Genomic DNA, 12,933 nt, shown 5'->3' with positions numbered 1-12,933 from the left:
CTGAAAAGAATAAAGTGAAAAAGAACAGAATTTCACTCCTCCACTGAGCTTCTGTTTTCCTTAACACAAGCACAACAGTCTTAAAATGATACTGCTGGTTGTTTGGGAATGTGCTTACCATTAAAAAGAAAAGCTGTTCCTGTGTCATTTCTGCCTAAGCAAGACAAAAGTCATCATCTTATCTCTTCCAGGCCACCCATTTTTATTACTGTGGTCTAATAACAGATACTACCTCTATCTAGAAACCTTTTCTTGTCTGTGATAAAAAAGCTTACTGCAGTTGTGTGTGACTCACTGGCCTGACCCAGAGCACAGTAGTGTAGTCCTGATTTTCTGAATAGGTACATTATAAAACACCCCTCCTTCCAAAAAAGGAGGCATATGGTCTAACTTAGTTTGTGCAATGAAAGGAAGTTTTATTGTATTTTAAGGGGGGGTTTAACTTCCGCCTTCAAAACAAATTTTAAGTTCCTTTGCAGACTGCTATTTTAGTCAAATTTTTTAAAGAATAATATTTCTGAATGGAGCAGGTTTTTAAGACATCGGGCAAAATATAGAGCATGGAGCAACAGAAGACTTTTAGGGCCTAATATTCCATTAGGCTCTTCTTTTCTTTCACTTACCAGTGCTTCATCTGTACACTGAAACACGTAGCAAACGAAGTGGAAGCCTCCGTTTTCTGAAGACTCTCTGCAGATGAACCCAAAGTGATCCACATGTCTAATTCCCTACCACAAAAATAACAGTAAAGAACCAGTCATATTTATTTTTAATGTTTTGTACCTGTATTTTTTCTAGTTAAAAAAGCATGAAAAGCCCAACAGCATTACAGATAGGTCACATATATCTTGTTCCAGCTACATTAAAGTCATCTGGCCATTAGAAATCTATTCTGTTACAGAATCTATGACTTCATCAATCTTTTAAATTTCACTTAAGTTAGAGGTTGTTTATTGGTTTTGGGGTTATTTTTTAATGACTGAATTACAATAGATCCATTGGAAAACACAGGGATGAATACATGCTATTCAAGATGTATTTTACTCCGTATTGGAAACAGCAGGGAAAAAAAGCTTGCTCTCTTTTTCTTCCCTTTTGCTAAAGCAGTCAACAATTGCTTTACATTTGTAAAAGCAAATCAAAGCAATAGTGCAAAATGGATAAACAATTTTTTTTCCATCTACAGAAAAGCTTGGCTAGTTAAAAAATGAAAATAGTTAAATATATTACTTAAAGATAACTCATGGAAGCATTTATTTCTCCAAAAACGCACGCAAATTGAGGCACAATCTACTTGCAACAGTAGATAGACAGCACATCCTGGGAAAATGCTAAGAAGGTTTTTTAATTGCTGGGAGTTTTTTTCTTTCATGAAAAGACTTTCAGATGAATAGAGCTGGGTGATCCCAGCGCACATCTCCTCAGTGCACCATTCTTGATTAAAAAAGCCAAACAAACTTACGATGATGAATTATATGCACAGTGGTAGAGCCTGTTTATAGAAATTCTGTTATATTCAGCACCTTTTTACTACCTTCTAGCTGTCATGGCACAACAATTATAGTAGGGTAAAGAGCAGCAATAAACTGCTGTATTAAAAATCAAAATGATAAGTCACAATAAATCAGAAATTTCAGTGAAATTTAGACAGTCTGAAGATGCCTAGCAGGACTTTTTTGTTGGTTCTTTTCCTTTTTAATACAGCAAGAATCACTGAATATTCTATTTGCCTTTTTATCATGAAGAAAACAGTTTTAAAAGCATTAAAAAACATAAAAAGAACACTTCTATAAAACAGAATGGCCAGGTGTCCCAAAAATGAACACATTATAGCATCAGATATGCTTAAGCAATCTGAACAATATTGTCTTATCATTCAAAATACTAACAAGAAACCTTCAGACCATGCCATCTGAATGAGGGAAAATAATTTAACATATATGGAGATACCTGGTTTGTTGGAGTGTGACAATTACACAGATAACAAAGTCTTTATTAGACAAACATCAGGCACTAATATGCCATGAGAACAAAAAGGTCAGAAGGACATTCAAATGATGTAAAACCTGCAGCTTCTCCAACTCTAGCTCCATTGGATGTCCAGGCTAAGCATTTTAGGAGGCAGCTATGTGATAAAGCAAGAACAGGTTGATGCAACCTGCAGACTTTCTCCCTCCTTCACCCACATTAGAGATGTATACAGAACGCGCTGAGCCCCCTCTCTAACCTCCCAGCCCATGTTTCTTCTTCTGAAAGATTATTTCTTCTCCTGACAACCCAACTGCTACGATGGAAGGAGCCCAGCTGGGATCATGGCCCTGCCCATGAAACTGCGAGGTACCAGGAGCTGGCAAATGCTCTTAGCTGTTTCAGATAAGCTAATTCAGATACTGCCCCAGGACCACATACTTCTTTCTGCCATTATAATAGCTCACTGATAGATTGGGCATTCTGGAAATTAAGTACTGATTCTGATTCTGATCTCCCCTCAAGAAAAGATTATTCAAGTTCTCTTATGATCATGATGAGTCCATAAGAACATTCCATCAAGTCTTCTGTAATGTACATACTTAGGGGAAAAGCCCTCTCTACTCCAATACCAGTATTTGTCCAACTGACATAACATCTACCCAGTAGCAGCACATTCTTCAGACAGGAGGGAGGAAATAAATCAGAACCTCATTCCTACTGTTCTGAGGAGCACAACCATCTGCTGATGTTCAGGGCAAGTCACAAAGTCTACCTAACTAGTTCCTGCCTCAGGAGATGGCCTAAGGGAACATGGGGATAAAGATTTTTCTGTGATCAAGGAGTTCTCTTCAAAGCTCTTGATCTGACAGCATGCAAACTGCTTAAGTTTACTCCGAAACAAGCACTACACTGGTTTAATTCAAGGCGAATTTTTAGTTCAACTAGTGGGAACATCCATTCCTCAATAAATATAATTTTATTTATATAATTATAGTTCAGGTTAATTTCTCAGAGGTTTAACCTAAATTGATCTATAACAGGTTTTAAAGGAATTAAGTGTTCTCTAAGGACTCCATCTTAGTTTAATAAATTACATTCAGTTTCCCCATTCACTTAAACTGAATCAAATCTGGTACACAAACTAAATACAAGTAATGCCCCGCAAGACAGAGAACGGCTAATGAAAGACAAATCCCTGTATCATGACACTGGTTAGTTAACAAAAGCAACTGGTCTATGAAATGTCTTTATGAACAGTTGCTCAGCCTGTAGGTTGACAGCTGAGCAACTCTCCAAGGACGGTCCCCTGCTCCTGTACACAGGACCTGCCAGCAGTTAGTGCAGCTGCCCATATAGGAGTCCTGTAATTGCCCGAGCTGTCCCACGTCCTTGATGTGACCATGACTATTCTGCCCTCACACTGCTAAGCAGCTGCAGTAGCTGAGTGTGAATCATATGCCTGTGTAACCTATGCAATGCCATTACCACATCTTCATGTGTGTAAGTTGCATCTCTTTCGAAACATCACCACTCAAAATAAATCTTTAGATACCCTCACATAATCCATGCAATATCTAAGTCAGAGCCACGAGAACAACAGGCAGGACAGGGAAGCAAACTCTGTGGCATAAGGAACAGGGATTAATAGTGAATGAAGGGGCTCTGAAACATGCTTACCCTCAGTGCATCAAGACACTACCTCTGCATGGCAGAGGGTTGTCTTCTTTACATACATGCAACATATAATCTTGAAAAAAATGTATTTCTGAAGCATTTTTCAGATAACTCTTACATATTGGTTTTCTCCTTTCATTATCACTTCTTGAAAAATATGGTTCAAGGAATCCCAGGTTTGCACAACTGTGAATCACGCCCGCTGAAATCTCAAACCAGAACGGACCAGGGTGTTCCTTCTAGCTCCTAATATTCATCCACTGCACACAGAAGTGAGTTTTTACCTCAGAAATTAAAATGCAAAGCATGAGAAAAGACTGACGGTTTCACAGAATTACTGATTAACAAGCAACTTGTCAATAGCAATTACTGAAATTGCTGGGGTGAGAATCCATTTGAAATCCTAGGAGAGAGAAGTACTTGAGCATTCACAAGTGAAGACTATTTAAACAAACAAACAAAAAAAAGAATACACTGCAACCTTACCTGAGAACAAAAGGATATTTCTTTAAAGCTTTTTTCAATTGCTACTTTTTTTGTGTCAGGACTGATAAGGTAAACTTCAGACTGGCCAATCTAAAAAGAACAAAATAAATAACAAGATGATAACAAGTAACATTACACTTCATTTTGTCATGCTATAAAAATGCTTCCTGGACACAAATCTCAACATTTTTTCTACCTGTATATTTAGACCAATTAGTGTATTACTAAGACAAAAAGAGAGAATACTGAAGCCACATTGATCTGGCATTCAGATCTCTGCACATCACTGAACCAAGATTTAGTTTCACATTTGAGACAAGAGACTGAGAATAGTGTTTAATTAGATGAGAGTAATATTACACCACAAGTAACTTTGCACTGAGGAAATAGACTACCTTTTCTTATTTTCTGCAGTCTTGGCATATACTACATTCCTAAAAGCTACTTAATGAAATTGTCCTAAAATTTAAATCCAAGTGTATGCCTCTACCTGTATTCCACCTAAGTATTTTTTTAGAGTTTTATTTATTTAAGATACACATAGCATTTAATTTAAAGGCTTTAACTCAGATGAGCTTACTGCAGTGTATTTTCTAACCTGATATAATCTGTAGGCCATTTCTACAGCAGCAAACCAAAAGCTGATGCTAACTTTTGATAGGCAAAGGGCATTTCTACAATGAAACTATTGTTTTCAATTTTTCAGCCTCTGACAACATCTTTGAAACATTTTAACAGATAAAATTTAAATTCCTCATAGTTTCTAGCACATCAGAGAGTCTGCTAAGGACAAATATCTTCTTATCAGATTTTAGGGAAGATGGATGGAATATGGATCCATTCATGAGCAAACATTAGACAAACCTGCTGAAGCTTCAACCACCAACAAATGCCATAAGATGCACATAAAAATGTCAGCAGCACAAATATACCAGTAATTTAAGGAAGGGGCAAATCCTGCGTGTGAATGATCAAGTGAGAGGTGTCACCTCTGTGTATCTGAAAATGGTCCTGTGCATTCACTTTCCACCTTTTCTTTCACTTCAACCAGTCACAATGATTCTCCACAACCCCCTGCTCATTTCCTTGTACTGTCCCCAGGGCTGACTTTGCACATGTTCATGTGGTTATTCCTTCCAACACCTACTAAGCAGCCTGCTCTGGTTCACTGCTGCCTTCCCCTCCCTGCAGCAAGAGGCTCCTTCTTAGCTCAGCCCCACACACTCCTTTCACACTTGGTCCCTAGGGCAGCAGGGATCATTTGAAGCCAACTGAACAAGGGAAAAAAACAATACCAAAACAACCACTCCCACCCCCTACCCCAAATACAATCAGGAGAAAAGCCTAAATATAAAAAACCCCAAAATCCTAAGAAACTGGCTAGGAAAGCAGTTCTTCAGAAAGAGATACCAAAATCAAGACTGTCTGAGCCAGTTGAGGAGAGTCAGCAGCTAACTCATCTGAATATTTTTCACACCTCACACAGCAAGCAACCTCTGCTGCCATCCTGGGGCAAAGTCAAGTAAGAACTTGAACTGAGAAAATACAAACAAATTTTTTCCTCTGGATATGAAGTTACTTTTAAGCATTTCATATGTAGCTACACACAAATTGATAGGCAAAGTTGAAGACCTGTGCGTGCTGCATACATACTATTACTCAGAACCTGCTGAACATGGGGGATGGCTAACCAACAAACTCAGCTCTGCTACAAGCTGCTAGCACAAACCACAGTTACTTCACTTCCTTATATTCAGCTGAATTTTCACTTGCTGAATGGCAAAAGAATACAACTGTGCATACTAACCAATATTTTCCCAGGCAAAAAACAACCCAAGACAGAAAGCCAAACAAACAGAACCCCACAATTTGGAAATGAGCCTGTCAGCAGGTGACTGACGTTATATTCAGGCTGAAGCTGCATGTGTTTTTGAAAATTGTTGCATCTATTTGATATAAATTAAAAATGCACTCACTGGAGTCAGAGGATGTGGACTTGAGCAGTCCCTCTGTAACCTCCCTGTCTCTAAAATACATGCCATGAATTAATAATGGAGTCAGAATTTGTTTAAAAATTAGTCATTTCTATAAAGGGCATCTATATTTTCTGTGTGAAATACATGCTCAGGGAAGAGGGTAAATTGTTTTTATTGGGGCACAAGATTTATCTCCACCTTCTTCCACTTCCCCCTCTTGATGTCAGCCTGTTTCTAAAAAAACTTTTGTTTAAAATCTGGTATAGCTAACTACACCTCTTTCTGTGTGTTACTTTTTACACTTTGGCAATCCTTAAAGCAGCACTTCTCCTCCTCCCCCCCCCCCCGCCCCCTCAAAAAAAAAAACAAACCACCTGCTGTAACTGCACCTACTCTACTCTGTTACTGTCCTTAAAAACTCCCAGCCCAAACAGCAGCTGACGGATCCAAGATTCCAAGATGACCTTATGATAGCCAGCCATCGCAGTATCAGCTCCAGGTTTGCATTATGTTCATAAGATACAAGATACATAACGTATCTTATATAACTCGTCTATCATGAGGATTAAAAAAGGAGCAAATAACACATTCCTTACTTGCTTCTCAGGTCTTGAAAAATACTTTTCCTGCTCACCTATCAAGGCAAGCGCATTGCTAACCACACAAAAGCAGAACGGCATTGGAGACAGGCGTGGAGTAGCCTAGGAAGTTACTACACTACTCCATCATTACACAGGCATGTTGACAGCAGCAACACCTTTATGAATTACACTGCTTAACATGGGACATTAAGACTACTAGCCCCCAGTCATGGTTTGGTCCATCTGCTCTAGTTACAGGTAACTCATTCACCTGGAAATGTATTTCTGCTGTTAGTAGCTAGAGTAATTGTATGCACCATTTTGCAATTGTATAACTACCTACAAACTTGCTGCAGCTTTCTAAAAGCTGTCTTCAGAATCTGAAAGTTTCAGGTAGTGCTGTTTTAAACTATTTTAAAAAAACTTATTTTGACTATATAAAACAATTTACACTGACTGGTAATGCTTTTGAGAGAAACAAGCAAGTTTAAATTAAGCTCTGGTAATTGCAATTAAGTTATTAAAGAAGTAACTGTCGTCTGTCAGAACATCTGCTTTGGTGTTTGCCACTCCAAACTCCAAGATGTGAAAATGTCACCATGAGCTGCAAATCTTGCTTTACCGTAAACAACATTGTCCGGTTTTCTGCAATGTCTGTTGGCTGCACAACACTGTGTCCATAGATAAGTTGACTTTTTAGGTTCAGTGAAATTGCATCTTCTTCAAAAGACCTGACAAAGCTGTTACTTCTATGGCTTCCCTCTTGCAAATCCTTCTTAAAAGCAAAGGAACGAAGCCCAGGCTGAGAAAAGGATTTCCTAATTGGCCTTTTCTCCTCCTCTTCACTGACCAAGGGCTGGAAGACAGACCGAAATTTGTTGCTGAAAGAGAAGCCTCCAAAGTTATTGGCAGTTTCATGTTGTTGGGATGACGAGTTGAAATCTGATTTTTTTGTACAACTTGCACGATTAAATTTCTCAATGCATTCATCTATAAGTGCTGGAGGTGCATTTTTATGTGCTACTGTCACTCGTCCACAGAACAGCACCTCAAACTTTTTGGCAAAAGGGTCTTCAACATCTGAGAGATTATTCTGAAACTCTTCTTGACGAGCAATTTTCCCCGCTTGTCGAATAGAGCTTATAATCTCAGGCACCTACAGGAGGGGGAAAAAAATTATGCAACATTAGCATTGATGCTTTATGACAAACAAGTTGCAATACTTGAGGCGCTCCCTGCTGTTACTTTTCTGGAATGGCTAATTTGGTTTTGTTTTCCAAAAGACCAGTTGAAGTGATCTTGTATTTGTCAACAGACATATTTTAAAACTTAAACACTGACTAGATGAATTGTTCATTTTTCTCCCGGTCAGGAGGTCACCACGAGATTCATCTCTTGTAATGCTCTGTGTTTTCAGTAAAAGTTTTGCACCTGAAGGAACCAGTATAACATGACAAATTCAAACTCACAATGAAAGGTAAAAATACTTCAGAGAGCATGAGAGAAGCCATAGACTAATTGGGAAAGTTATTTACCTCTGTTATTTTTCACTCCATTCGCTCACTCAACATTCATGTCATGCAGATTAAGAGGCCTCTTGCAAATTTGCTTTCACCTTCATAATAGCATATTACTTTATGGCAGTTTAGGGTTCTTTTAACTGTAAATAACTCTGTTTTTTTAAAAAAACACATTCATTATTGTAGATACTCATTTTTACTCTATCATCCTAGATGACACTCAAATAATATTGCTTCCACATACAGCATCACTTGCAGGGCATCTGTATGAGAGAAGAGTCTGCTGCAGCCCACAGATGTTGCAACTATAAACAAAACCCGAACTGCCATCTGATATACTTTAACAGTGAACAGTCACAGTTTCTGATACGGTTAAAGCGTAGGAAGATGCATATGCTATCTGCTAAGCTGCTGCAAGGTGGATGCTTGATTACATCCCACTGCTTTGACTGGCCTGGGGGATTAAGTTTCTTCTGCAGCCTGTGCTGCTGCCGTTAACAAATGCAGGGTCACCATCTATGATTACAACAGATAATTCTGCCAACTTTTTAATTTCCCCAAATTACTTTGGGAAAAATCCCTGCTAAGTGCGCCAGTTTCCTGGCAAAACAGATTTGTTCTGGTAAGCATCAATTGGAGCTTGCTTGCTTACAAATACTTGGTTGCAGATAGCACAGAAAGAAGTCTGGGAGCAGCAGACTAAAACAGCAGCCCAGAAGAACCATCTTCCCTATGAGAAAAGGCATTCCTAAACCTAAAGAATGCTTCGGAGACATGACCTCTGTCTTTTTCAGACATGTCCCATGGTTATGTAATGCTTAAACATAATGTAGTAATGTACATAAACCAATGCAGGAAACAGCAAAGGACTTAGAGGAGAAAAAAAAGCTTGAACAGTGAAAAATGAACGGTTATACTCTGGGCGCTCATAAAGACCTCAGTAGAATTCTTTTTATAGACCAGGAAACACAGATACATAGATACGGATATATGGGTTGATAGACAGATTATACATACACATGCATATAGCTAGTGAATTTAAGACAATACGTAACAGATTACAAAATAAGTAAGACATTTCAGGAAGCATTACTTCACCCTTGAGCGCAAGGCATGAGTCATCAGCTGCTCACTCAGCAGACAATGGGGGAGAGGAAAGAAAAGCAGGGTCATGACTTCAGAAGTCTGTCCTCAGCTATGTCATGAACCAGTGGGAAAGCCTTGGGGTAAGGCAGCTTCACATCTAACTTTTTACTCGTATACAAGAATGTAAGGGTATAACAAAACTATTACCTTAAACGATATGCATTTCCTCCACAGTGAGCTCAAAGATCACCTCAGTTTTATTTACCTAATACTCCTTCAAAGAACCAATTTTTAGTCGCATAACCCATCAGAATGACAGTGAAAATTAAAACTTTGTTCTAGCCATATTTCAAGCTGCAACTGCTTTAGCATTTTCTAATAAACATGTTTTACTCTTGTGGGAGTGTCTGGACTCACCAGCCACAGACAGTTTTACTTCTGATTTGCCCAGAATACACACAGAAATGTCCAGTCCTACCTCTGCTTTTGCTGAGGCTACAGGGGTGACAGCAAAGGAAGGAGGTATTTTCTGGAAAATGCTCACTTCGTTAAAGCCAGGAACATCAGCTCTCACCCAGATGAACAGCATGGCTGTCTCAAGCAGGGTTAAGCTCCCCCAGCACCACCCATGCTGAAGACTATAAGGAGAATTTCCAGCAGTGCAGGTGCTGCAAAGGTTACAGCTGAGCTAAAGCTCAGACAAGGCATTAGGGATCCATCATATGTGTGCAGTTACTGCGTTTGATTTTGTCAGTGTTTATCATCACCAAACACTTGGACATTGACACAATTGCTATTCAGCAGTGGCTGGACTTTATAACAGACAGTAGTTAAGAGGAAGACTCTACATCACACGAAATGACATTGTAGTAGCTAATAAATGTCATGTTTGAGGAGACCTAGCAGGCCTGTTGAACCAAGGGGAGTATTTAATTATTTATTTTCACACATGCTAAGGCTTGAATTATGTCCTTTGTAAGTAACAGCTGGCTTCTGTGCTACACTTACTGAAAAACACTGACTCCCCTGTTCCTGCTTAGCAACCTAAAAAAATTAACAGCCTGTTAATATAATTTTATTACTTCTGATTAGGCAACTGATAAGACTATTGCTCTAGCCGAAGCAGCAACACCACCTCACTTTCCTGTGACCTTTGTGTATGTTAAATATGAATCTTTTTTCATTAGTAAAGACAAGACGTCATGATGAATCAGAAAAAACAAAATACATATTACCCTGGAACTGTTCTTGGCCTGGTCAAGATCTGTGCTCTTTTCATCTACCTGTACCATTCCAGGCCTTTTATGCATGTATCTAGAAATGAAGAATCCACATGCTCCTGTTGTGACCTCTGGCCCTGGCTCCCTCAGCAAACACACCTGGATGCTGAGTGCATGCAGATCAAGTAAACTTACTCATTACAAACAAAAGGAAAAAAAACCCTGTAACTGTGAAATATAAATAAATATATTAGTTTTTTCAAATCACTAAAAAAACCCAATGTAGGCTTTATCCTGGCAAACGTTTATTAACCAAAGCTGGAACTTTTCCAGATTAAGCAGCATGCCACTGGGCAAACAGTAACCACATCTCTTGCAAACCTCCAGGAATTAATTAAGATATAAACTGAATCAGGTTTTATGGCTCTTTAATTTGTATCAACAACCAACAAGGATCAAGTTGCTCCTGAATTACATTAATGTCTCTTGGAGTTTTTTAAAGGTTGTAGGGCTCTTTCTGAACATAAGAAAATGTCTTTTTTATTGTAAGGGTGGCCATGTGCTGGCATGGGTTGCCAAGAGAGGTTGCAGTCTCCATCCTTGTATGCAAACTCTGACTGGACATGGCCGTGAGTAACCTGCTGTAGGTGACCCTGCTTTAAGCAGGGGCTGGAATAGATGACCTCCAGAGGTCCCATCATATTTCTGCTTGGTGACTTAGATACCAACATCTCCTATACAGACCTATAGGTAATTATGCCTACTAATCTGAATTTGCTAAGACAGTGAAGGAGGACTGTTGCACACATGTATGATTTCTTCCTACTGCACAAATTCTCTTTTCTAACATACTTCTATTCTTAAGTGTTTTCTGACTTCTCAGTATGAAATATGTAATTAGTGGATAAAGATTATTTCTGTAATCAGAAAAACAACTGCTGCTGAGCTAAAATTATTTCCCTAAACCCACAAAACTAAGCACAGAACAACAGCATAAGCAATGATGAAACTTTACCAAACACAGAACATTACCTTCTCATCACTTACTCAGGGCCAAACAGAACTGGCAAACAGAAGACATAACTTAAATCTATTAGGAAGTTTTTGCATTTACAGTTTCTGAATTAGATACTCCACATCTGAAATAGATTTAGAAAAAGATGTATCTATAACTATTAAAGCTAACACTGGACTGTTGTGATTTTTCTTTAAATATATAACATGTTATTTCTGCTATGATAAGAATGCTTATTTTGCAGAGACAAAGCAGGGAATTGAAACGCTAAGTATTCTTCTGCCTTGACTCTTGGGTACTCAAGCAAAACACAAACCAGCACCTAGAACCTCCTAATGCACATTAGTGTGTTACTACACAACAGCTACAGCTTCTACGCTGTGCACCAAATCATGAGAGAAGGCAGTAATTTTTAAGCACACACAGGTTTGCTGCATCTGAAGAAGAAACAATTTTCCTCTTCACAGAAACTGTAGTTGAATTTATTCCCCAGGCAACCAGAATTTACCCTGTAAGTTTACATACTAGCATGCAGTAAGATGTCTTTAGCCTGATAGTGGATTTGAGAAAGAGTGAGAAACTATTGTAATGAAAAAAGCCCAGTAACAGCTGAATGCAACAGCTGCCTTTTGGTAAACAAGACCAGACTAAAAAAAGATTCCCTGTTTCTTTAATACACAGTAGGTATGAAAGCAAAGCGTCCCACAGAAAAAGAACTGTTAGCACATCAACTCACCAGGACCAGGGGGGAAAAAACCCCACAAAAGTTGAATGATTTATGATTTTAGATGCTATGCATTGTTTATACCCACCGGTATAAACCTACCAGTTTATACCCACCAGTCCCTTCATAAGGCCTTAGGTCTGTGAAGGCCTCAAGCACAGGCTTAACTATTTCAAGGGAGCAGGTGGTTTTGTTTAATATAAGACAGACCTGTGTTGTCAGGAACTGGTCTAGAACAATAGACTCCAGAAATTCCTGGAGACTGAAAACCTTCAGGGTCAGGTCTTGAGAGACCTCAGAAGGTCTCATGCCACCCCAGCTGGAATACAGCCTTAAAATTCTTTCACAAAGCTCTTGAAACAAGTTGATATTTTGATTGAGTTTTGCCTGACTACTCAAATATGAGCGGACATCGGAATTATTAAGTGCTTTTACTTGCCTTTTTTTCTCACCATAGCAGCCTCAATAAAATAGCCTCAAGAAGTCTAACATACCGTTTGCTATTAATACCCTTCCTTTATTTCACTAAAGAGTGCTGATACAGGAAAAATAGGGTCCACAGCTGTGTATCCTGGGAGAAGCCATCTAGTTGTACCAGGGCAGATGGCAATATTTTTGTCACCCATAAGATATTACAATCATGGAATACTTTGTAAAAGCAGTAGAACAGAAGAAAGGAA

At 38.8% G+C, this 12,933-nt stretch overlaps 1 protein-coding gene across 11 annotated transcripts in view; it reads right to left on the bottom strand.

Annotated features, from left to right (window-relative positions):
* TBC1D1 (TBC1 domain family member 1) overlaps positions 1-12,933 on the bottom strand; it is a 113,868-nt gene that overhangs the window by 53,985 nt on the left and 46,950 nt on the right. For all 11 annotated transcript variants that reach the window (XM_037391031.1, XM_037391039.1, XM_037391060.1 and 8 more), the window contains 3 exons: positions 7,311-7,844; positions 4,132-4,221; positions 624-728 (listed from right to left, as the gene is read on the bottom strand). In XM_037391031.1, coding sequence (XP_037246928.1) covers positions 624-728; positions 4,132-4,221; positions 7,311-7,844 — 729 coding nt within the window. The remainder of the gene's footprint in view (positions 1-623; positions 729-4,131; positions 4,222-7,310; positions 7,845-12,933) is intronic.

This window comes from Falco rusticolus, chromosome 1 (genome assembly GCF_015220075.1).
Source record: "Falco rusticolus isolate bFalRus1 chromosome 1, bFalRus1.pri, whole genome shotgun sequence".
Taxonomy (NCBI): Eukaryota; Metazoa; Chordata; class Aves; order Falconiformes; family Falconidae; genus Falco; species Falco rusticolus.
Note: the sequence above shows the minus strand (reverse complement) of the source record. Positions and strands in the feature narration are given on the sequence as shown.